This window comes from Tupaia chinensis, unplaced genomic scaffold (assembly GCF_000334495.1).
Source record: "Tupaia chinensis unplaced genomic scaffold, TupChi_1.0 Scaffold000113_1, whole genome shotgun sequence".
Classification (NCBI taxonomy): Eukaryota; Metazoa; Chordata; class Mammalia; order Scandentia; family Tupaiidae; genus Tupaia; species Tupaia belangeri.
The window spans coordinates 5,567,146-5,593,168 of NW_006159577.1; the positions used below are offsets into that span (position 1 = coordinate 5,567,146).

General features: G+C 36.9%; 1 protein-coding gene across 4 annotated transcripts in view; it reads left to right on the forward strand.

The window, feature by feature from the left end:
- The window catches only part of ATE1 (arginyltransferase 1), a gene marked incomplete at its 5' end in the record, with an annotated part of 145,529 nt that overhangs the window by 87,774 nt on the left and 31,732 nt on the right, over window positions 1–26,023 (forward strand). For all 4 annotated transcript variants that reach the window (XM_014586092.1, XM_014586094.1, XM_014586095.1 and 1 more), the window contains 1 exon segment: window positions 23,401–23,521. In XM_014586092.1, coding sequence (XP_014441578.1) covers window positions 23,401–23,521 — 121 coding nt within the window.

The window sequence follows — 26,023 nt, forward strand, 5'->3', positions numbered from 1 at the left end:
TTTATCAGTTTATAAAAAGAACTGAAGACAGTCAAGTTAAGTGAATTTTTAGTGTAAAAATTTTAAGAGAAACATAAAAATTAATTTAAAATTAACTGGTGTATTTTTCTTTTTTTCAATACAGGAAGTATCCTTACATTCCTGTGTACCAATTTAATTTTTAAGTAGTTTCTATTATGGGATTTTTCTTCTACTCTCCTCGAAGGAAAATGTTTCAAGTGACTAAATATACAATAAGAATGGGTTCCTAACATTTAACATGAATGTATTCATTAAAAACTAATTTCTGTGATGTTTAAAAAGAAATATATAAAAAGATATCATTATGATGATGTCTTAAATATATAAAAAGATATCACCACATGATTGAGTTGTTTTATGAGCACACTCATATTAAATGTAAGAAGTTTTTAGTTGTTTTTCAGAACCTTCTCTAAGTGGTTTGTCCAGGCTATGTGTATGATTTGTAAATCTGGCCATCCCTAGCTTGGACTCTAATAGAAATCAAACCCTAATTCTGATAATGGCTTTAAAAACATTTCATTTTAAATATGCTATTTGGGAAATATTATAGGAAATGTTATCTCCTTTGTACATCCTCAAATTTTCAATAATACAATTAAAAAAAATATTTTAGGGGCTGGCAGGTTTTATGATGGTTTGGGGCACTGGACTCCCACATGACCAACTGCAGTTCAAGTCCCAGACTTGGCGGGTTACTTTCTCACTTTCCCTCCCCACTTCCCTCCTATTCCCTCCCTCCCCTATTCAAATTAAAATAAATAAATAAATAAAGTTAAATAAAATAATTCTTTAAAAAATCTTTTTATTGAAGTATACATGTAGAAAAATGTACCAACATATAAATCACAAGATAAACGATTAGTGGATTCCTGTTGTCTTCTAGACATTGAAATTTCTCTCTCCAGTAGTCACATTCCCTTACAGGAGGGGTTGGCAGACATTTAGATATGCATAGGCTGAGATAGTATTTCAGCCATTGTAGGCTTTCTGGTCTACATTGTAGCAATAGCAGCCATAGACAAATATGTAAACAAATAGGCATGGCTGTCCTCCAGTATAACTTTATGGACATTGAAATTTTAATGTCACAGTTTTTATGTCACACTATACTCTTCTTTTGATTTATTTTCAGACTTTAAAAATAGTAAAGTCAGGGCCAGGGCCAGCTAGTTGCCATAGTGGTTAAGAGGGCTGGATCCCACATGGCTGACTGCTTAGTTCAAGTCCTGGACTCGATGGCCTGAAAAACACGCTGGGCATGTGTGCATGTGAGGTCAGAATCCCAAAAGGAGAATGGAGAAGTGATTGCGGTGTTGTCATCCCCTTGGGTGGTGCTTTCTCACTTTCTCTCTCCCTGTCTCTGTGGAGCATACACGTTCTATAGCAAACTTTAAAAAAAGCCAGGACTGGCCCTGTAACCTAGCGGTTAAGGGAGCTAGATCCCACCTCATTGAATGAATGCAGTTCCCAAATCCCAGTCCCAGTGATTTAAAAAACATGATGGTTGAGTGTGGCTATATGCCTCAAATTCCAACAGGAGGGAGAACTGGAGGAGAAGGAATTAGTGTGACCTTGCCTCATTGGGGGTTACTTCATTCTTCTGTCTGTCTCTGGCACATGCCCTCTGACATTAAATAAAATAATTTTTTAATTATTTATTTTTAATTTTATTTATTTATTTATTTATTTGTTTATTTATTTATTTTAAGTTTAACCACCACACCACCTGCTGGTCCCATAAATAAAATAGTTTAAATAAATAAAAATATAAAAGCCATTCTTAGGTTATAGGCTATATATAAACAAACAACAGACTAAATTTGTGCATGAGCCATAGTTTGCTGACTTCCACTTTATGCTATCAGCTTAATTTTAGCCTTCTCCCCTGCTAATACAGCCTATGCATATCTAAATTAATATCATTATCTTTTACATCATCTAGTACATTAAAGCCATTCTACAAACAAAAGAGCCAAATATAAGAACAGTTTGTGAGCTAACCAGTGGCATGGTGTTTAAGGTGGCTTGATCCCATATGACCAACTACACAGTTCACGTGCCAAATCTGGCAGCTTGAGACACATGCCTGGCATACGTGTGTGCATGCCAAAAAACCTGACTGGAAGAAGAACTGGAGGAGAAAGGATTGCTATTGTGTGATCATGCCCCATGGAGATGGTGCTTTCTCTTTCCTCTCCTCTCCTCTCCTCTCCTCTCCTCTCCTCTCCTCTCCTCTCCTCTCCTCTTCTCTTCTCTTCTCTCTCTGGTGAGTGAATGTATCCTCTGGCAAAAAGAACAACTTTCTATGTTAAATTCAGCAATAAAATTGCCATGGATACCCTAGAATATGTATTATCAACTTGCACTACAAATCATTACATGGACTCTTACCTACATAAGTCAGAATTAAGGGTATCTTTGGTGGTCGTGCTGAGGTCTGAGTTCACATCCTGAAGTCTCCCTGAACAAGCAGGCATGCTTATGTGTATTCCTGTGATTCTGGCTGGCTGAGGCTGGGGGTGGGTCATAGCATGAAAGCCCTGTTGGGGAGATCTTTCTCTCTCTCTTTCATGGAAGAAATAAATAAGCTTTTAAAATTTAAGTTTATACTATATTAACTAATAAATCACAACTTACTCCAAGGCAGTGTTACTCTCCTTTTCTTTTTTAATTATTTTATACTATATTAAATAATAATTCACAACTTACTCCATGGCAGTGTTACTCTCCTTTTCTTTTTTAATTTAACTTTTCAAATATTTGTACAGCTTTAAATCATTCTTAATTTAAAGGATTATATATTATGGTTTGTTAGTCATGAAATAACTCACTTGTGATTGCTTTAGGTGTTATTAAAAGCTGGGCCCAGCCACAGCAGTCAGTACCACCACTTGGGAAGCCAGAAGCCTCATGGGAAGCTCAGGTTTAGTTCCTGGGACAACCTGAATACATCAGCTCTGGTTGCATGTACTATAATCCTAGCTAATTTGGAGACTGGGGCAGGATGATCGTGATACATCAAAACCCTGTTAAAAATTACTTATCTCTGTTTCTTTCCTTCTCCCCCTCACATCCCACCTTCATAAAAAGTAAAAAAAAAATAAATAAATAAAAGAAGTATTGTGAAACATTGTTAGAAGCTGTTTATTGGTCCAGCCAAGGTAGTGCATGCTGGTTGATACAGCGAGCATTTGCTGCAGCCTGCTCCTTATGAGGAACTTTGGTTCTTGCGATAAGCCTCTTTACTGATGCTGAAGAATTAGACATAGGCTATGGTCTTAGAGAGTATAAACATTTGAAAAATACCTTCCAAAGTCAAATGCAGTTAATTTCTAGAAAAAAGGAACAACATATTATGGGAGCACAGGTGTGTTCTGAAATAGGAGACAGAGAAGTATGTAGTTATTTAATGTTTTTTTCTGTGCAAACTTTGAGAATTTCAGACCTGTAGAAAGACTGGAAGAAGAGGACAGTGAACACCCTACGTACCATTGCTTGAAGTCAACAGTTATTACCATCTTGCCACATTGGCTTTATCTCTTTTTATGCACTACATATGCAGTTTGCCCTCCATATCTCTGGGTTCCAGTACATGGTGTCAATCAGCCAAGGGTTGCAAATGTGACATTGTTGTTGAGATGTAGTGTGTGGTTACATTATGATAGTTGCATCTGTATCGAATATGTGGGGTTTTTTTCTTGTAATTAGTCTTTTAAACAGTATAGTATAACAACTATTTATGTTGTGTTTGCTTTAGGTATTACAAGTAATCCAGAGATTATTTAGTGTATGGGAGGTTGTGCTAGGTTTAATGTAAATGCTTCATGCTATGTAAGGGACTTGAGCATCTTTGGATTTTGGTATCTGTGTGGGATCCTGAAACCAATGCCCTTTGAATACCAAGGATGACTGTAATAAGTGTATTTGTTTTCTTCCTATCAGTTAGAAATTAAGTTTCATACAGCATGACTTTGTACTCCCAAGTGCTTTATCATGCCTCTTCTAAGAACAAGGATATTTTCAGCACCATTATCACCCTAAAGAAATGTAGAAGTCTTATAATAATAACAATCAATTATACACACTCATATTAAAATTTCCCAGTTTTCCTAATTAATGTTCTTTTTTTTTTTTACTTTCAATTTTAAATTGAGTAAGGATTATATAGTTCATTAAGTTGTTTTTGGTTGTTTTGTTTTTTTTAAGTATAGTTTACTAAGGGCCAGGCTGGTTGTATGGTGATTAAGGTGTTGGATCCTACATGGCTGACTCTGTGGTTCAAGTTCTGGAGCTGGTGGCATGAAAAGCACGCCAGGCACATGTATGTGCATTTCCAGAATCCCAACAAGAGAATGGAGGAGAAAGGATTGTGGCATGGCCATCCCCCCCGAAGGTGATTCCTTACTCTCTCTCGTTTTGTCTCTCTGGCATGCGCACATATCCTATAACAAGAAAACTAAATTAAAAAAAATAATAATTTACTTCTTTATGAAAAAGTTACTTTTTGAAATAAAGTTTACTATTGTTTTACTTTATGACCTGAACTGTAACTTTGCTTTTGGTACTTTCACTACATTGGTATTTTTGGAGTTTTGTGTCCCATAATTTTAATTTGTCTGATTGCTTCTTTATAATTTTATTCAGGTCAATAATTTTTTGGCAGGAATACTTCTGAGATCATGTTGGGTCAGTCTCATATTTTGGGGGACACTTTCAAACTGTATCTTCTGCTGGCTCTCAAAATTCATGTCCTTTTCACATAAAGTCATCTCAGTAGTCTTGAAGGTCTTATCTCATTCTAGCACCAACACTAAAGTCCAAAGTTGAGCTGTAAGCCTGCAAAATCAAAACAAGTTGCATACTTCCAAAATATGATGGTGGGACAGCCATAGGGTAGCCATTTCCATTCCGTAAAAAGAAAAGCGTAACAGGCCCCAAGCAAGTCCAAACCCCAAGAGAAAGCTTACATTTAATTCTGTCTTGTGTGATTCTTTGCGGTCATGGTGTAAGTGCTATCAAGAGGGCAGGCATTAAATTTCAAAGCTTGAGATTAATTTTTCAATCCATATACTACCTGCTGGACACAAGTGGTATGGGAGCTAGGCCTCTAAAACATTGGGCAGCCTTGTTCCCATGGCTTTGCTAGGCTCCGTTCACACTTTAACTCTCTTGTTTTAGAGTTGTATATTGCAGTTCTGGTCTGGCATTGCATTCTGATAACCTTTACAGTTATGGGTCTCCATATTAGTTATTGCCCTCTCTTTATTAGTTACTGCCCTCTTGTGGACTCTGCAATACCTCTGATCCCACATTTCTAGTTGGCATTGCCTTAGTAGAAGCTTTTCATGGTAACACTGCCTTGTGACAAGTCTCTGCCTTGGTTCACAGGTTGTCCAAGATACCGTTTGAAATTTAGGTGAAAGGTGCCAAGTCTCTATAGATAGCTCTTGACTTCTGTGAGCCTGCAGAGATGCATAGGTGCATGGGGAGCAAAGTCCCAAGATGTGTAGGACAGACAGTCTGCCCTAGGCTGGTCTTCTAAAATGATTCTGCTCTCCTGCATCTCTGTGCCTATGATGAGAGAGGCAGCCTTAAAGATATATAAAATGCCCTCGGAGCTTTTTCCCCATTGTTTTAGAGAACAGCACTTTGCTTCCTTTTGTCCATACTAATAATTTCTTGAGCAAGTTGTCACATGGCCACAGTCTCTCCCAAACATGTCTTCACTTTTCTCGTGGCCAGGCTACAAATTTTCGTAAAATTTCTGCTCTGCTTCCCTTTTTATTATCAGTTTTACCTTTAAGTCTTCCCTTAGCTCATTCATTTTACTATAAGCTGTTAAAAATCACCATGCAGCTTATATTTTGCTTATATATTTATTTCTCCAAGTAATCATTACTCTTAGATTTATCATTCCACAAAGCCTTAGGCTACAGATACAGTATAGTCAAATTCTTTGTAGCAGTGTAGCATTTCCTCAAATTTCCAATAAGATATTTTTCATTTTGACCTGAATCTTCACAGTTAATAGCTGTCTATATACTGTGTATATCTCTATCAGCATTCTGGCCAGGACCGCTTTACCAATCTCTAAGAAGTTTTAAACTGCCTCGGGTTTTTCCTCCTGCCCCTTCTACCCCTTCACCAGAATTGCCTTTAATGCATTCTAGGCTTTTTCTAGCCCGCTCCTCCAAATTCTTCCAACCTTTGCTTATTACTCAGTTCCAAAGCTGCTTCACATGCCCAGGTGTGTGTTGGCAGCAACCCACTACTTGGTACTCATTTTCTGTTCTAGTTTGTTCTTTGTTGTTAATAACAGAAATATCTAAGTCTGGATAATTTGTAAAGAATGATGGTTTATTATAATGGGTCGTGGTTTTGGACAGCCACGTCAGGGGGTTGTATCTTATGAAGATCTCATTGGTCAGGATTCTGTGAAGTCCCAAGTTGGCTCAGGGCATCACGTTGCATGAATGCAAGGACAGAGCATATCTGTATTCATGTCTCTGCTGTGATGTCATTCTCTCTTCTTATAAACCTACCAGGATTCAGTCATGGGAACCCCATTCTAATGACTTTATCTTGTCCTAATCTCCCCCTAAAGGCCCCACTTCTTACGCCCATAATCAGATTTAATAATACAACCAAATTTCAGTACATACATTTTGGGGAACATATTCAAATCATAGCATACTCCACTCCAAATTTGTCTCTGTCTCTCCTTTTTTTTAAGGTTTTGCGTTAGAGCATGCATGCTTGCCAGAGAGAGACAAAGAGAGGGAAAGTGAGAAGTCACCCCTGAGGGAAAATAACTATGCTGCAGTTACTTCTTTTCCATTCTCCTCTCAGGATTTTGGGCATGGACACACATGTGCCTGACATAATTTTCAAGTCACCAGGTCTAGGACTTAAACCTCAGTCAGGCATGTGGGAGTCCAGCCCCTCCACATCAAACTTTAAAGCTCAAGACTACAGTTATCTATGTGACTAATAACCTTACTTTTAGGCTCCCTATAGTAGTAACTTGTCAAAATTATACATTCTCACATCTGGAAGCTGTATAATTCAGCTTCAATTTTGTTTATACTACGTCCAGATAGTTCTGATGTGGCAGACTGATATTAATAATGTATATGAAGATTTTCTTATTGATTTTTTTGAAATTATTTTGTTTAACTTTATTTATTTTAATTTGACCAGAGAGGGACAGAGTGCATGAGAGAGAGGGGGGGAAAGTGAGAAAGCAAGCTGCCAGGTCAGGGACTCAAACCATGGTTGGCTATGTGGGAGTCCAGCACCCTTAACCACCATGCACCTGAAAGCCCCATATGTATGAAAATATTAAAAATCCTTGTTCTTAAAGTTTTTTGTGTGTTTGATTAATGTGGTTCTGTAACGGGCAAAATTAGAACATATACAGAGACATTAATGGTTACTCTTAAGAATTTTTGCAACTCTAAATTTTATCTGCAGTAACATTGTGGTTAATCAAGTTTGGACAAATATGTTTTAGGACAGATATCTTAGAAAAAATAAAGAAGTAAGATTTCCCAGATTGTCATGAAAGATTCTTTGGTGTTTGTAACATAGTTTTTTACATTAATTTAGAGTTCACGAAATGACTTGATTTGTTTCCCTGTGAATAACTGTGCTTACGTTAAAAGCAGTGATGTTCTTCATAGTTACATGACTGATCATTTAGAAGAGGGAGGAAATCATCTATTAGGTACCGTTGGAACTTGCTAAAGTATAGGCACTCCACAAAGGATTTTACATTAACTTCTACCAAGTCCTTTCTTGCAGAAACACACAGAATACTGATGACGTCCAAGGGGATAGGATGTAAATCTACCAGGACCCCTACTGCTACACAGTTGAAGGAGAAAAGGTTATCCTTAAACTTGATGCATTTAAGTCATTTATGATGAATTTTCCATCAGGCAGAAAAAAAGAAATGATTACCAAAGATCACACCCCTGGGATAAATATGAAGTTATAGCTAACTTCTAATTTCTCTCAAGGGTGTAATTAAATAGACCTTTATGATTAAGGCTTTTCAGGCATTGAAAAATGTTTACTGTTTTCAGATTCTGGAAAAAAAGAATAGCACCGGATAGATATATGATATACAGAGTTCCCAATTAAATATCTATATTGGTTGGGAACAGGTTTTTATTATTTGCTTGAATCAGGGTATATCCATTTTTAAAAGAATGTTGAAAAGTAAAACTAATAATGTGTTTTTAAGGGGCCAAGTCCTGTGTGACTCTCATTAGGCAAATCTTCATAAACAGGAACATCAGACATTGTTGAAACAATCTAGGTGTACATACATGCTTATGGCTGATTTTAGCTTGAGAATTTTAACAGAAAAAGAATATTAAGATTGAGGGTCTAATCTTGCTTTTACTACTAATTAGCCTTAACCAGGTCTCTTGATTTTTATGTGTCCCTCTCTTACTTTTTAAAAATATTAAAATGAAACTGGGTACTAACTAGGGAGATCTGAGATAGATTTGTTTGTTTGTTTGTTTGTTTGTTTGTTTATTTATTTGGAGAGGTTTTCGCTATAGGGCGCGTGCACTTGCCAGACAGAGAGAGACAGAAAGCGAGAAATCACCCCTCAGGGGGGATGGTCACGCCGCAATCCCTTCTCCATTCTCCATTCTCCTCTCAGGATCTTGGGCACGCACGCACACGTGCCCGGCGTGAGTTTTAAGCCACCAGGTCTGGGACGCGAACGATGGTCGACTACGTGGGAGTCCAGCGACATAGCCATTACGCTAACTGCTGGTTCTCGAGATCTGAGATTTTAAGATACTCTGAGTCTCTCTTTTTAAAGAAATATAATAATAAGGTTCAATTCAATAAATATTCATGAAGTATTTATTGAGAATTCTGCATAGGCACAAGGACTGCAAGGACATTACATAGTCCTCATTTCTAGGGAACTCCATATTGGGATTTGAAGCTAGGGGTGGACGTGGGGTATGGGGAAAGAGAATATTGCAAAAGCAATAGAAACACAGCAAAGAAACAGACAACTCTAATAGATTCTCTTAAGTTTTAGAATAGACTTCTGTAGAATTCTCCTAAGGACTTTAGCCCTGACCTCCCCAATCTAAATTAGGTTTTCCAGACTACTGATGTAGTCTCTTCATAGCATAAAGTGACGTACTTTGTAATTGTAAGTCTGCATGATTGTTTGAGTGAAGTCTGTGTCTCCTTTTGGACTGTGAAGTCTCTAAGAACTGAAACTAGAAATGTTACTGTTTGCCGTCACAGGCCCAGGACCTTAGCATGGAGGCTGGCAGATGGCAGGCAGGCATGTACTGATCTGTTAAATGCAGGAGTGACAACACAGCATAATTCAGCTTGAGGTTGGGAGCAGTTGGTGGTGAGATGAAGCAGCATCCAAGAAGGCATGCTGAAGGAAGAGTAGGCAGTTTCAAAAGTGGAATAGGCATTCAGACTAAATGAGTAGCCACCCCAGGCAGAGGATAGCCTATGTCTGTTACACGGGGCTCTGTGTTGAGGAGAAGAAAGTAGTCTGAAAGCAGATCTTTGGCCATGGACTCAGATACATGGTATCTCTAAATCAGGGAGCTTTGGTAAGTCTGGATCCCTGTGCTCACTGTGGATATAGACTATGGGCATACACAAGTGAGTACAGTACTATTAGTATACAGGCATATGCTATAGGTTTTGTTTGATGAGTAAAGTCCAGACTCATTTCAAAGCATTAACAAATTGGTAGTTGCTTTTTTTAAAAAAAAAAAAAGAATTATTTTATTTAACTTATTTATTTGAATTTGACCAGAGGAACAGGAGAGAGAGAGAGAGAAAGCAGGAAAATGAGAAAGCAAGCCGTCAGGTCAGGAACTCAAACTACAGTCATTCACATGGGAGTCCAGCGCCCTTAGCCACAATGCCACCTGCCAGCCCTAAATTTGTAGTTGCTTTTAATCTCATGTAATTTTGCATCAGCTATGACTAAAATAACAACACTATCACATAAAGACTCAGGAGGTTTTTTTTTTTAACTTTAAAAAGGGGATTCTCTTACTTTCCTGCAGATATTGGAGAACCAGTAAAGTGTTTTAAATAGGGACCTTATATGATCGATTCTTTCTATTGGCAGTAGGAAAACAGATTCAAGGGGGAGAACTTGAATCAGCCTCTCATTGTCATCTAAGTAAGGATGGCCTTAATTAAGGTAGTAGCAAAATCAGTGATTCTAAATGCTGTTTTTTCAGCAGTAGTCTAAAAAGGGCAAATAAACAGCTAAATATATTCTTCTTGCTAACTTGGTATATTACCAAATTTACATATACACATATATATAAATATTCATATGCATACTTAATCTTTAACAGAAATTAAAGAAGCTTTGGAGTTTACATTTTACATATCGTATCTTCAGTCTTTCATTCTACTTCTAATTTTTTTCCATCCTTTTCAACTTACGACCCTTCAGTTAGAAATTAAATTTGAGCTGTAAGTTGACTCCCTCAATCTTTTCTTCACAAGCTCTCTTTGTATTTTTTAGAAGAAAAAAGATTAACTCAGGGTTTCCAAAATAAAAGCAAAGATTGTGATTAAAACTGAATTAGAATCTTTATTCGCTATTATTTGCTAATAGTAAAATAAATAGCTCAGTCTTAAAGAAGCTTTAAAGTAAATCCTGGAGCCTTTGAGAACCCTTGGATTTTAATTAAAGAAATACAGAATCCCATCACTTTCTGTTTGTCAGTGGAAAAAAATATGTATTTTTAAATTTTCAAAGCCTAGCCTACCAGCACATGGAGTACATCTGTTGGCTTTCAGAATTTGGGGAACACAAATGGATTCAGATGTTTAGGCCCTTTGTCTCTACTAGTCTGGGTTCACCTCACCAACTGAGTGTGGCACAATCCAAACACAGTTTTTGAAAACAGAGCAGCTAGAGTTACTTCTAAAGCACTCTCTTGGGGACTGATAAAGTCAATCTCTGTTTATGTAATGAAATCAGGGAGCAAGGGGTCTGCTGTAGTACTTTGTGGATGGGATTCCATTGGTGTTGTCTTTCAGGGGAAAGACTGGGTTTAATAAGCCCTTATTCTTACTTGCTTTTTCTGGGGGTACAATCTACTCTAATGGATTATTTCGAACTATATTTGTTTATGTGGTTTTAGAGCTTCTCGTTAAGCAATTGGTTTTAGTAAAATCAGTAGGTTTATTGTAGAAAATAAGATACCTATATCAACTTTATCTGACGAAAGACTTAAATACCTGGTTAATCTTTTTTTGTTCATTGCTACTGGTGTGTTCGCTGTGTGTGTACATGTGCATGTGTTTAAATAATACTGGCTTTTTGGTATACTTATATTTTAATTTAACTTGAACTTTCAAAATAAACTTGGCTGGTTCAGCCTCTTCTCAGTGCTTGTGAAGTCCTTCTATTTTTCAAAATATTTATAAAGTATTCTTGAGAATAAAATCTCATAAAGATCTTTGGTTCAAGACCAGAGTTCAAAGGAAAGTCCGTTTGGTTTTGATTTGAAAACTGTAAAAACAAAATACCCTCAAAATGGTAGGGTGTGAATTGGTAACTTCAATTTTATTGCAATCGGCCAAGCCCATCCCCAGATGTTTCCAATTAAAAGCCAAGAATGCTTACTTGGGTGAATATCATATGAAAGTATTTCTTTACTTTTCTGGAGTTTTTTTTCCCCCCTCGAGAAAAATAACAAAGACTCAAATCCTTTAACTTTAATTAAAGAAATTACTTCTATTTTCATGTTGTTTAAACTTATACAAAGCAAAAATGTAATATTCAAAGGGAATTCATATGTCAGATTTGCCAACATATGTAGTCTCAAATACATAGAAATTCATATGTCTTCTTATTAATGCCCCCCCAAAGAAAAGTCATTTTTAAAAAGTGTTAAAGCCTTTAGAAATTACAATCCTGTATTTCTGAATTTGCTAAAATCAAAGAGTGGCCCTTTAACACTGAATTTTTTTAAAGAAGGGCTACCTAGTCATTTCAGTGCTTTCTTCAGGATTGTCATAGGTAATATTACATTATAATGTAGATAGCAAGAGTTTTTTTTATGTCTGATCAATTGTACATTCAATTGTAGAGAAGAAGTACTTGTAAGAAATCTATAAAGATAGGAAGATGTTATATAAAAGAAAACAATTTAAAAACATGGGTTGCATAATATTTTTCTGATAATATCAGATTATTGATGGATTTACTCATGAACTTGAAACTTGCTTTGAACACATTATTCCATATTAAGAGGGAGGATTCTTGTTGGTAGTAAGTAACTAACCTAACATTAATATTTTCGCTGTAAAGCTAAAGATATATTTGTTTTTGAAGCTCTCCCAAACCATAGACATAAGACCACATATTAATTGCAAAGATGAAACAGTTGTTTCTCGTTTCATCTCCTATTTTGTGAATTTTGATGGATATGTATTTGGGAATGCAGGAGGGGACAACTGTGTAGATTTGGGATCTGTAAGGTTTGCTGTTGGTGAGTGACTAATAATTTTTTCCAAACGTGATGGTACTCAGCCTTTAAGATCCACTGCAGAATAGGCCTTTTCTGATGAAACTCTGACTGTGGCTCCAGAGAAAACTGATTCTTTGACCTTCATCTTCTACCAGTAGCTTGTTTATAGGCCTCACTGCTCTTCCCAGTATTGCTGTCTGTTGCAGCTCCTTTGTGCCTCCCTAGGACCTGATGCCCACCACCGTGCAGTTAGCACTGGCTCTTAAAATCACTGGGGCACAACTGCCTCCTCTTCCTATAGCGGATTAATGAGTATCTCACAGACAAACTTTTATCTTTCTATCCTTAATGTCCAGCAGAGTCCCTGTGCATGTGGAACCGAGCTATGATTGTTTAAAAAGATTTTTGGAAGTTATTTTGAAAATCCTCTAAAGAATTGTGACTATTTTTAGATTTAGATGTAGGATAAGAATGGAAATGAAGCCTATAGTTCTGATTTCATCGCTATCATTATAAGATTTTAAGTGTTTGAACTGTAAAATATAACCTATTTCTATTACCTTTTTATGAGCATAAACTCAGATGATATATGGAATTATTATGAATACTACATTCTTAACAAACAGAGGGAGAAATCATTGCTATTGTCATTGTCATTACCAACTAAAATGGCACTGCTCAACTCTGAACAGAAGAAATCCCTTTTCAAGTTGAGTTTCCCCTTCCTCTTTTTAAGAAATGAAATCTAACATGAGGAGCTATGCTTCTCCTTGAACAGAAAGTTTATGCTAATAAAAAAAAAAATCGCTTTCCGGAAAAAAGTTGACACGAACCATAGTTTCTATCTTTTTTACGTAATGAAACTGCCTTTTCAATTTCAATATCTCTTATAAAGTCTCTCATGATAATGCATAATACTTTTTATCATTTGATGATTATTCACTTAATTCCAGAGGTTGGAAACTATTCTCATATTGGGCCGTTGGAAAAGTCATGATGCATTTTTTGTTGTTGAGATATTTTTCTATTGGGTGTGTGTCTCACCAGAGAGCCAGAGAGAGCCAGGGAGGCAGAAAATGAGAAATCAACCTCCAGGGAGAATAGCCATACTGCAGACCCTCCTCTTACATTGTCCTCTTGGGATTGTGGGCATGCACACACTCCTGCCAGGCATGAGTTTCATGCTGCTGGGTCCAGGACTCAAACTGCAATCGACCATGTGGGAGTCCAGCACCTCAGCCACTATGCTACCTGCTGGCCCCAGTCATGACACATTTTTGCATAGAAAAGCATGTCATACTTTTCCAATGACCCAATATAATAAAAACATGGTTCAACTGCAGCATAAATATGAATTCAGCAAATATTGATTGATTCATGCATGCCACATTAGTGTGCAAGACAGTGTTAAAGTAAGATCCACTGTGATTCAGAAAAGAAAGTAGAAATGGTATAGAGTTTATAAGAAATGATACGGAGTTTCCAAGAGGTATTATTTATTTATCCAGCAGTTCTTTAACTGAACAGGTTTTAGAATATGTTAGTAAACAGATGAGGCTGAAATTCTTGACCCTACAGTCCAACAAGGAGTTTTTCTATAGATAAAAATAAATGAGGGCATTGATAAGAATGCTAGAATGTGATAAGTACTATGGAAGAAACATAGTAGAGAATCTGGGTGGGTTTCATTGAGAAAGTGATATTGAGCAAAAATATAAAGTAGATGACAGAATAAGCTACGGAAATATTTGCGAGACCAGAAGAGGGAACAGTCAGTGAGAAGCACTGAGGTGAGAACAGCCCTGGTATGTTCCAGGAACCACAGAGTTGCCAGTATGGCTAAGGTGGTATAATGGAGGGTAAAGTTGAAGACCATGCTGGAATGGTAACATGGGCCATGCCATCCAGGACCTTGTAGGCTGTGTTGTATTATATCCTTTGGTTTTACTCTGACTCAAATAGAAAGCATGGCAATGTGAGGAAATACTTTATCTTAATACTTTTTATCATTTGATGATTATTCACTTAATTCCAGAGGTTGGAAACTATTCTCATATTGGGCCGTTGGAAAAGTCATGATGCATTTTTTGTTGTTGAGATATTTTTCTATTGGGTGTGTGTCTCACCAGAGAGCCAGAGAGAGCCAGGGAGGCAGAAAATGAGAAATCAACCTCCAGGGAGAATAGCCATACTGCAGACCCTCCTCTTACATTGTCCTCTTGGGATTGTGGGCATGCACACACTCCTGCCAGGCATGAGTTTCATGCTGCTGGGTCCAGGACTCAAACTGCAATCGACCATGTGGGAGTCCAGCACCTCAGCCACTATGCTACCTGCTGGCCCCAGTCATGACACATTTTTGCATAGAAAAGCATGTCATACTTTTCCAATGACCCAATATAATAAAAACATGGTTCAACTGCAGCATAAATATGAATTCAGCAAATATTGATTGATTCATGCATGCCACATTAGTGTGCAAGACAGTGTTAAAGTAAGATCCACTGTGATTCAGAAAAGAAAGTAGAAATGGTATAGAGTTTATAAGAAATGATACGGAGTTTCCAAGAGGTATTATTTATTTATCCAGCAGTTCTTTAACTGAACAGGTTTTAGAATATGTTAGTAAACAGATGAGGCTGAAATTCTTGACCCTACAGTCCAACAAGGAGTTTTTCTATAGATAAAAATAAATGAGGGCATTGATAAGAATGCTAGAATGTGATAAGTACTATGGAAGAAACATAGTAGAGAATCTGGGTGGGTTTCATTGAGAAAGTGATATTGAGCAAAAATATAAAGTAGATGACAGAATAAGCTACGGAAATATTTGCGAGACCAGAAGAGGGAACAGTCAGTGAGAAGCACTGAGGTGAGAACAGCCCTGGTATGTTCCAGGAACCACAGAGTTGCCAGTATGGCTAAGGTGGTATAATGGAGGGTAAAGTTGAAGACCATGCTGGAATGGTAACATGGGCCATGCCATCCAGGACCTTGTAGGCTGTGTTGTATTATATCCTTTGGTTTTACTCTGACTCAAATAGAAAGCATGGCAATGTGAGGAAATACTTTATCTTTAAATAGATTGCAGTAGATTAAGGGCTGATGGACAAGGATGGAGAGTGACTGCCCTATGGGGTTTTTTTGGGGATGATGAAAATGTTGTGGAATTAGATAGTGATGATGTTTGCACAACCTCGTGACTATAATAAAAACCACTGAATTGTACACCTTAAATGGGTAAATTTTATGGTTTATGAATTACATCAACAAGAACTTTGGAAAATAAATTGATTGCCTAGGCTTGCTGGAACTATTTTTGTTCTTCTTCTCTATCTATGAGGGGGAATCTCCAGAAAGTTTGTGGAAAATATGTATTATGAAAAAACTGTGCATGGATTTCAGTATCTTTTTGCCCCCAAATAAATTCATACTTCAGTTCCATTTTTCCATGAGCTTTTTGGTATCTCCTCATGTAACTTTTTGCCTTTGAAAATTCAGATTTCTTACTAGTTATAGTTGAGCAGAGGGAGAGTTTGTTAGCTTTTTAAAGTATCTCTGGGACCAGAGGGTAGTGCAGCAGTAAAACTCAACATTCTGCAAGGTGGACCCACATGGAAAGGTCGCCTCTTCAGGTCCACAGGCCTCCCTGCATACATCAGGCACATGTGTGTGCACATGATCTAGACTGCCTGAGGCTGGGGGTGGATCACAGTGTCAAGGCCCTGTTGGAGGTGCTGTCTCTCTGAATTTGTCTCTCACTTATGGAATAAGTAAGTAAAACAAAATATGTCTTTGCTAAATCATGATTGATGGTGACATCAAATTTTCCACACACATACATCCTTTTATGCACTTTATATACCTATGTTCATTGTTATTTAATAAGATATAGGTGTTGGTGACCTCTGGCTATCAAAATGAATATAATTTTTAGGCCAAATGCCGACTATTATGTTTTGCTACACTAAGGCATTATCCATGTTTTGTGGGTTTGTGATTTTTTTTAAAAAAAAAAGTTTTTCAGAGAGAGATTTTTAATAGAGGGTATGTGCACTCGCCAGAGAGACAGCAAGAAATCACCTCCCCCCAAGGGGGATGGCCATGCTGCAGTCCCTTCTCCTCCACTCTCCTGGGATCTTGGGTGCACACACACACACACGTTCCTAGGAGTAGTTTCATGCCTCTAGGTCTGGGACTCCAACCATGGTTGGCCATGTAGGAATTTAGCATTGTAATCATTACACCATCTGCTGGTCCTTGTTTTATGATTCTTTTATAAGGTAGAAAATTAGATTAATATGATAATGCTCTTCAAGTTATGGTCTAAAGCATGCAAGTAAGAAATGTGTGTGTGTGTGTGTGTGTGTGTGTTTTGTTGTTTAGAGCTATTTTTGCTATAGGGCACGTGTGCTCACTGGACAGAGAGACAGAAAGTGGGAAATCACCCTCTAGTGGGGATGGCCACACCACAATCCCTTCTCCTCCATTCTCCTCTTGGGAGTTTTGGCCCACACACACACATGTCCGGTTGTGTTTTAAACCACCAGGTCCAGGATTTGAACTGTAGTCAGCTAAGTGAGAGTCCAGAAACATAACCATTACGGCATCTGCTGTTTCCAAGAAGAAACATTTTTGTTCATTTTATTGACCGAAAAACCAAAATTGTGTGATCTTATCATCTGGAAGATCCAATCTTTTTTAATAGAAATAAACCACGAAATGTGTTTTGCTAGAGGTTGTATGTGTGTGTGTGTGTTTTCCTGTGACAGCCTAATAAAATTGATCGAATTATTATTTGACTATGTATTTTTTTTCTTTTTTGGGGGGATGGCGTATTGTAGTATAATTAGGAATTTACAGATAGTTAAAGTAGTTTTCATTAAAGGAATAAAATCATTGAATATTATAGCCATGAACTCTTCTGTGGCAATTAAAAGTATAGAGCATTTAGCTGGTTTTTTTTTTCTGTTTTGTTTTCTAGTTCTAAAATAGTTTATAAAAAGTTGAAGAAATTAGAAGTTTGTTATATTTGTAAATCATAGGATTTACTGTACTTATTTCTCTTTGAGGACTTCTAGTTGAGTGGTTCCTTGTCACTAAAAATATGTAATTAATAATGAAAATAGGGGCCAGCAGTTTGCGTAATGGCTATGTTGCTGAACTCCCATGTAGTCGACTGCAGTTCGAGTCCCAGATCTGGTGGCTTAAACTCCTATTGGGTTTATGTGCTTGCATGCCCAAGATCCCAAGAGGAGAGTGGAGGAGAAGGAATTGTGGTGTGGCCATCCTCCCTGAGGGCTGATTTCTCGCTTTCTGTCTCTCTGTCTCTGTCTTTCTGGCAAGCGCGCACACCACCCTATAGCAAAAACCTCTCCAAAAAAATAATACTAATTTTTTAAAAAATGAAAATAAAGCATTGCTTTCTCTATTTTTAAGATTTCTAAAATTTAGCTTTTAACATTTTCAAGTGTCTTATCTTGAACTACCTTATCCTTTTTGGTAGCTTCCCTTCTTGAAATAGGTGCCCTGCAGTGCTAGCAGGTAGTGTGGTGGTTAAGGTGCTGGACTCCCATGTTGGCAACTGTGGTTCGAGTCATGGACCTGCTGCCTTGCTTTCTCATTTTCTCTCTCTCTCTTTCTCTCTTTCTCTTTCTCTCTCATGAGCAAATATACTCTTATAACAAATTAAAAATTAATAATGATGATAAATAAAATGAAATAATCCTTAAAAAAAGAAAGAAAGAAATAGGTGCCCTTTCTTGGTAACATTGTATTCATGCTTATTGGGAGTTTTGTTTATTTTTTTTTTTGTTTTTTTGAGAGGTTGTAGAGAGAACCTGGAGCTCATCTTCTAAAATTGTAGATCACATTGCAAGAACTCTTAAAAAAAAGCATGAGATAAGCCCTGTCAGAACAATTACATTTTCAAAAGTTTGAATGCTTTGGAAATCTGTGGCAACTCAAATTTCTTTCTTATTTACAAAAAGTCAACACCACAGGAAAGAATTAATCTGCTTTTACCGTATTGTTCCAATCTCAGTGAATGTACTTAGAGTTGATTAAATATTTTTTCTTCTTCATGGAAAGTATGTCCAAATCCTTAAGTAATTACATTCTTAATACAAACATTTCTCAGTTTCTTACACCAGCTGAAAAGGCAGGGTAGCTTTCAAACTCTACATTTTTCATTTGTGTGATGGTGACTTTAAACTGAGATTTAAGCACTTTGGTTACTTAACTCTCAACTTTCTTAGTTTAGAAAGCATAACATTTCAAAGAGGTTTATTTCATAAAACTGCATTCTTTGATGGCTTGAGAAAATATTTGAACCACTGAAAAAAGATTGTACTTAGGAGAAGAATTACTTAACCTGAAATTCTGACTTCACTTGGTGAGCAGAAGTTAAAATGTATACATTTATGGTCTTTCAGTGAATTTAACTTAAGTATTTAAAGAGCTAAAAATATAATACTTAACTTGTATGAACATTCTTACCTTCAAAGAACACTGTGGAATTTTAGGAACTTTGTCCAGTTGTACGCTGTCCTTTAATATATTTTAATGTGTACTTCATTTTTATATATTTCTGTTACTGTCAATGGATTGATTGTGAAGTGTCTACAGGAAGACATTTATTCAGTTTTTTCTTGTTCCCCACACCTAGTGCCTTTCACATAGTGAAGATGCATTTAATGACCATTGACTGAATATTTTTATTGTTAGCGTTATTGTTAAATCCTGGGTTCACTTGGCTTTTAGTGCACCTGTATATCTGTATGAATATGTTAATGAGGAAAACTGGGTCTGTTATTTAATCTTTTTAAAGACTCAAAATTGAGGCCTGCTCACCTCTACTCCCATGCTCAGTATTTAATCTATGATTGTTAGCCAGTTAGCATAAGTTCCACCTTAAATTAGAAAATGCTGTTTTGTTTTGGGTTTGATTTTGTTTTTCAATGTAAAGTAATACATATATTCTTTTTAAGGGGTAGCAGGTGGCTTGGAGGTTTAGGCAGCTGGATCCCACATGGCCTAGACCTAGTGGCTTGACTGATGCATGTGTGTGCAGACCCAAAGTCCCAAGAGGAGAATGGAGGAAAAAGAATGGCGGCATGGCCATCTTCCATGAGTTTTTTGTTTTTCTCTCCTTGTTTTCCATCTCTCTCTCTCTCTGTCTTTCTCCGGCCAACTGGACTCACCTTGTAGCAAAATTAAAAAAAAGAAAAAAAACTTGCTAAAGGACGTGCGCGCTTGCTGGAGAGAGAGATGAAGGGAAAGTGAGAAAGCACCCCCTACCAAGGATGGCCAGACCAGAATCCCTTGTCCTCCAATCTCCTCTTGGGATTTTGGACATGGATACACACCCATCTGGTGTGTTTCTCAAGCCACTGGGTTCAGGATTCAAACCCTGCAGTCAGCTATGTCGAATAAGCCACCTTACCAACCATACAAATATCTAGCTCCCATATATTCCTTTTTAATGGGACATTATTGGGATTTTTCTTCTTTTATGATTGCCATCACAGTAGTCAAGATATGCCATTTCATTTTCATTACTGTTTCCTTGTTCATGTTGACAATTTTGTATTAAACACAGAATCCTAGACTAAGCAGAAAAAGGTCAGAAAACTGCAAGTGAGAAAATGGGGGATTAGATCTACTAGGTATTGAAATAAATATAAAGCTTTAGTAGTTAAAACTGTGTGGCACTGGCATGTTCTTAGACAGATCAGTATAACAGAATAAATAAAAGACCACGAGAGAATTTACTTATATGATATCTTGGAATTTGGTAAGTTATCGAAGAGGCATTTTATGTTGGTGGGAGAAATAAAGATTGTTCACAAATGATGTTAAGGCCACTGAGTAAACATCTGAAAGAAATTAGGTTGGATCTTTTTTATACCTTATACCAAAATAAATTCCAGATGGAACATAAATGTAAATGTAAAATTATGAAACCATAAAAGTACTAGGAAAAAACATGAAAGTATGTTTTTTTTAATCTTCAAGTGAGGGTGGCCTTTTTAATTATCATGCAAAACCTAGACATTATTTTAAAAAATGATAATTTTGACTACATATCAAATTTCCACATGGCAGAAGATTGTGGCATGTGCAGTCAAAAGACAGTTAAACTAGGAAAATAAAAGATGTTTTTACAAACTGAGTTAACTTCTTTAATATATAAAGAGTTTCTTTAATTAACAAAGAAAGACCACCAATGTAACAAAATAGACCAACTTTATGGGAAAGGAAATACAAATTTCTTTAAACATATGGAAAGATACATAATGGGAATTAAATTCACAGTTAAATGACATTTTTTTCAGATTGGCAAAGGTTGAGTTTAGATTGCATCCCATCTAAACAGAGAAGACATAGGGGAAATTAGTACCTGGATACATAACATTGCAGATGGAAATGTAAAATGGCACAACTTCTATGAAAAATTGTTCAGGCACTATAAAAGTTAAAGCCCTTTTATCCAGCAATTCCAATTTAAAGGATTTATCCTGTACATGTATATGTAGAAGGATATTTGTGTTTTTAGCAAGTGACTATGCCATTTTAAACCAATAATATCTAACTTCCGTTCGGTTGTTGGGAAAGTCATGACGGATTTTTCTATGCAAAAATGTGTATGACTTTCCTGACAACCCGATAGAGAGTCTAAATCCTTGCCAAAACTTATTTACTCTATCTTTTAAAAATATAACCTTTCTAGTGGATACGCAGTGATCACTTGTTACCGTTTTAATTTTTATTTCTGGTAACTTAGATGATGTTAAACATCTTTTCATGTGTTTATTAGGTACTCATATAGCTTTGCAAAGTGTTTAAGTCATCTGCCTTTTTTTTAAAGCAATTGGATTTTTGCTTTCTTGTTGAATTGTTAAAATTTTTCATCCATTCTAGACACAAGTTTGTTGTCTAATATGTTTTAATAGTTTCCCTTTGATTTGCTTGTTTATTTTCTTACTTGCTTATTAGACAGTGTATAATTTGGACAAAGTTCAGCTCATCATTTTTTTTTTCTTTTATAGTTAGTGCTTTTTTTGTACTAAGAAATCTTTGTATACTCCAAGGTCAAGAACATTTACGCCTTCTCTATCTTTTTTTTTTTTTTCTTTTTCTTTTTAGTTTTTACTTAGGGCATCTGTGCTTGCCAGAGAGAGAGACAGAGAAAGAGGGAGGAAAAGTGAGAAATCATCCCCCACGTGCAGTGACAACTTCACAATCCCTTCTCTTCCCTTCTCTTCTTGGGATTTGGGCACACAGGCACATGCCAGCATGTTTTTCAAGCCACTGGTCTAGGACTAGAATGACACAGTCATCCAGCCATCTTAACCAAGATACTACCTGGCTGGTCCACCTCTGTAATTTTTATATCTTTAGCTTTTACATTTAACTTTCTTTTCAGTAAGGTTTTCATAATGCTCTCCCATTCCACTAATAAAGCAGTTTCTGAATTAACGGAAAGAATAGGATTGCATTTGATAAGATTGATAACAGTAGAATATCTGACTTTATTACCCTTTCCAAAGTAAATTATTAATTTATTGGGTCGTCAGAAAAGTCATGATGTATTTTTTTCTATGCAAAAATGCATCGTGACTTTCCCGACGACCCAATATTTCTAAATAACACTGTGTTAGGATTAAAAAAAAAAAATTGTAATTGACAGAAGGCATGTGTGCTTGTCAGAGAGGGGAAGGGAAAATGCACCTCTCAGCGAGGCATGGTCCTGCCACAGTCTCTTCTCCATGTCTTTATCCAGTTGCATTTTAGGGCTTGCCCACACAAAAACCTGACATGTTTTCCAAGCCACCAGGGCTGGGATTCTAACCATGTTCAGCCTTGTGGTATCTAGCTCCCTTAACCACTAGGCCATGGGGAAACTGACTTTGTATTAGGAATTTTAATGTGGGCTAAGTATGTAGACCATCTGGAGCTACTTATTTTTTAAAGAATTATTTAATTTTATTTATTATTATTAATTTACTATGAGACACATGTGCTCATCAGAGAGAGACAAGAGAGAGAAAGAGCGAAAATGAGAAAATAAGCCACAAATCTGGGACTGGAACCGTGGTCAACCATGTGGGAGTCTAGCGCCTTAAACACCATGCCCTTCCTTGCCCCTCTTTTGTGTTTTTGTTTTAAGAGAGGTTCTTACTATACGGCATGTGAACTCGCCAGAAGGGCAGAAAGAAACAAAGAGCAGAAAGCAAGAAATCATCCCCCAGAGGGGATGGCCACACCACAATCCCTTCTCCTCCATTCTCCTCTCAAGGTTTGCTTTTGCATGCACATGTGCCTGGTGTGAGTTTAAGCCACCAGGTCCAGGACTCCAACCGTAGTCAATTACGTGGGAGCCCAGTGACGTAACCATTACGCCATATGCTGATCCCAAAATTTGTTATTAAGATTATTGAAATTCCATTTTGAAAAATAAGTTTACTTTATATTGTGCTCTAACATATGAAAAGAAATTTCTCTTTGTTATTAAGTAGCATTTAATAGATAGCTTTGAAACTGTATATTCTTAGCATTAGCTCAGCAAGAATCATGTTAAATATTTCTTCTGAGAGTAAAAACCTGGATCTTTCCAATCAGCACAAGCATCCTAAATGGTGATATGTTACTTTTAGAGAGCTTTGAGTCCCACCTACATTCTTGAGATGGGAAAGCTATCATTAATGGAGTTACTTAATATTTACAGTTATGGTTTCTGCTTAACCCTGCTTAAACGTGCAGTTCAGGCCTTTCCTGTAGCTCAGCAGCTTTGTAACTCAGCAGTTGCTATGTTAATAATGCCTATTCCTTTTATTTATTTATTTTTTTTCCCCCCACTTCTCTTTAGGGTCAGTACAGGCCTTCTGATTTGTTGTGTCCTGAGACATACGTTTGGGTCCCAGTCGAGCAGTGCCTGCCTTCACTTGAAAACTCTAAGTACTGCCGTTTCAACCAGGACCCAGATGCAGGTATGTTTGGAGCAGAGCTCAGCTAGAGATCATAGGCTTTGTTTCTGTGTTCATGTTTGTGTGGCTGTGACTCTTAACAGGGTCCAGGTTGCTTCTTACACATTGCAGTGTGGATGAGTGTGCTTGTGTGTGTTTGTAAAATAGAGGACTACACCACATATATATATGTACTCACACAGGTTCACAAAAAATTAAATCTCATGTGCTTGTTTTCAGTTCTAAGAGGTGCTTTTTTTAATTGTGTGAATGTATGTGTGTGCATGTTTTCCAGAAATCAGGTTAATTTTAATAATGAAAAAAGATTCATGTAATGTTGTATTTTAACATCTCCTTGGAGAGGTTTTATGAAATCAAGAGTGGCGGCTTCTTACACATGGTGACACCTTAGATGGAATCTGATGAAGAGTGGCCACAAGGGCCCATCGGACTCATCTGACAGGCATCCTGGAGATTGCCCCAGGTTTTCTAGATATTTAGGTTTGTTAAAATAACCAGGGCTTTTTTAATAGTTTCCACACCTTAAAGTATGAACCAGAATTTGATAGTTTTATTCTAGGTAAAGTTAGACTTCATTGATCAAACAGATATGTTGCTTAAAAACAAACATTAAATTTGTCAGTCAATTTTGGAATCAGGCCCCAAACCAAAGACGATAATGTTAGAGAGGAAAGCATATATTTATCCATTCTCCTCTCCCTTTAAAAAAAAAATGCCTTATTAGCTTTCCTCCAGGTCAGGTTGGAGCCAGTCTCTTAAGGTGAAAACTGAATATCTTAATCAGTGTCTGAATATCTTCACATACAAAAGTTTATGAATTCTTTGCAACTGGATACTATAATGATCTTAAATGTATTGCTAACTCCCAAATGTATGCCACAATTTCACCTTTTAAAGGTTGCTTCTCTATGTACAGTAGTCTCCATTATCTGTGGGGAATGTGTTCCACAGTACCTAATGTATGCCTGAAACCATGTCTAGTACCAAACCAATATTGTTTTCATCTGATAATCAAGATGGCTACGATGTATAAGGAGCACGGCTATGCTGGGCAAGGGGATATTTCCTCTCAGTGGGAAGGAGCTGGACAGATCAGATTTCATCAATCTACTCAGAAGGGTGCACAATTCACAACTTAGGAATTGTTCATTTCTGGAATTTTCTATTCAATATTTTTGGACTACAGTTAACTGAAACCACGGAAAGTAAAACCATGGATAAGGTAGGACTACTGTAATACTTGGAGATGAAAGAGATCCCAAATTCACTCTGTTTATAAAGTTCACTGAATAATCTCCATGCTCTCAATAGACATTCAGGTAAAATACTCAGTCATGTTTGTAGATTTTTAAAACTATTTTCCAAAATAAGCACTAATGAGCATTTCATGGCAAAGAAGATTTCAAGTCTCCTATCCACCATTTTTGTCTGGTACTCTCTGTATCCACAGTGTGATATGAGTGGTGAACATACAGTCTGTTCCTTTCCTGTAATTTAGTAAGTTACATTTCTATGGCAATAGGTTTTAGCTGTTAATATTCATTGTTTAGAATTCATTTGCAAAACTCAGTAAATTTCTTTGAGAATTACACTTTTAGAGAAATGAAGTTCCTTTTCTGTATGCTGAGTCTTTGGATCTTTCAAGAGAATATTGTACAGTTTTATCAGTATTGAATATCACAGTCCAGACACTATTTGAAATCAGACTTATATCCTGTGGTTTTAGGAAATTAAAATGCAGTTACATGCTGGAATGTATTGAGCCTGCTGTGAAACCTAGTCATTTGAGGTTTAAATGGCAATCTGTAAGAAACCATTCTCTTCTCTGGGGCCAGTTTTACTTCTGCATGACCCAAACTCTGACTCAGAGAAAATACAGAGCTTAATATGGGCAATATTGTTAGTCTGCATGGTGCTTTTTTTTTTTTTTACTAAATCTTGTTTCTCCTCCCAGCTGTTTAGTAGTGAAATTACTCTGTAAAAGGCCCAGCTGATCACCGCAGGCCTCTGTCAGGCAATATGGCTTCAAGGTGTATCAATGGGCAGTGGAAAGAAAATTACATTTTCCCCCAGTTTTGAAATCCTAAAAAGCCTTTGGAAGTTCACCCTGATCTTGACTGTCTACCTCTTCTCCCCCTTGTTTAGATAATTTGGTTCTAGGGTTATTTGCTAAACTAGGAAGATTGTGTAACAATTTAAACTTTATTTATTTATTTTTTTAGAGAGATTTTTGCATTAGGGCGCATGTACTCGCCAGAGAGACAGAGACATAAAGCGAGAAATCACCCCCTGGGGGGACGGCCACACCTCAGTCCCTTCTCCATTCTCTTGGGATTTTGGGCATGCATGCCCTCTTTCCCAGCGTAAGTTTTAAGTTGCTGGGTCTGGGACTTGAACTGTGGTTGACTATGTGGGAGTCCAGCCATGTAACTATTACACTATCTGCTAGCTTTGTAGTATAATTGGGGCAGAGGCTGACAAACTGGAATAACCTGGAAAATTCCA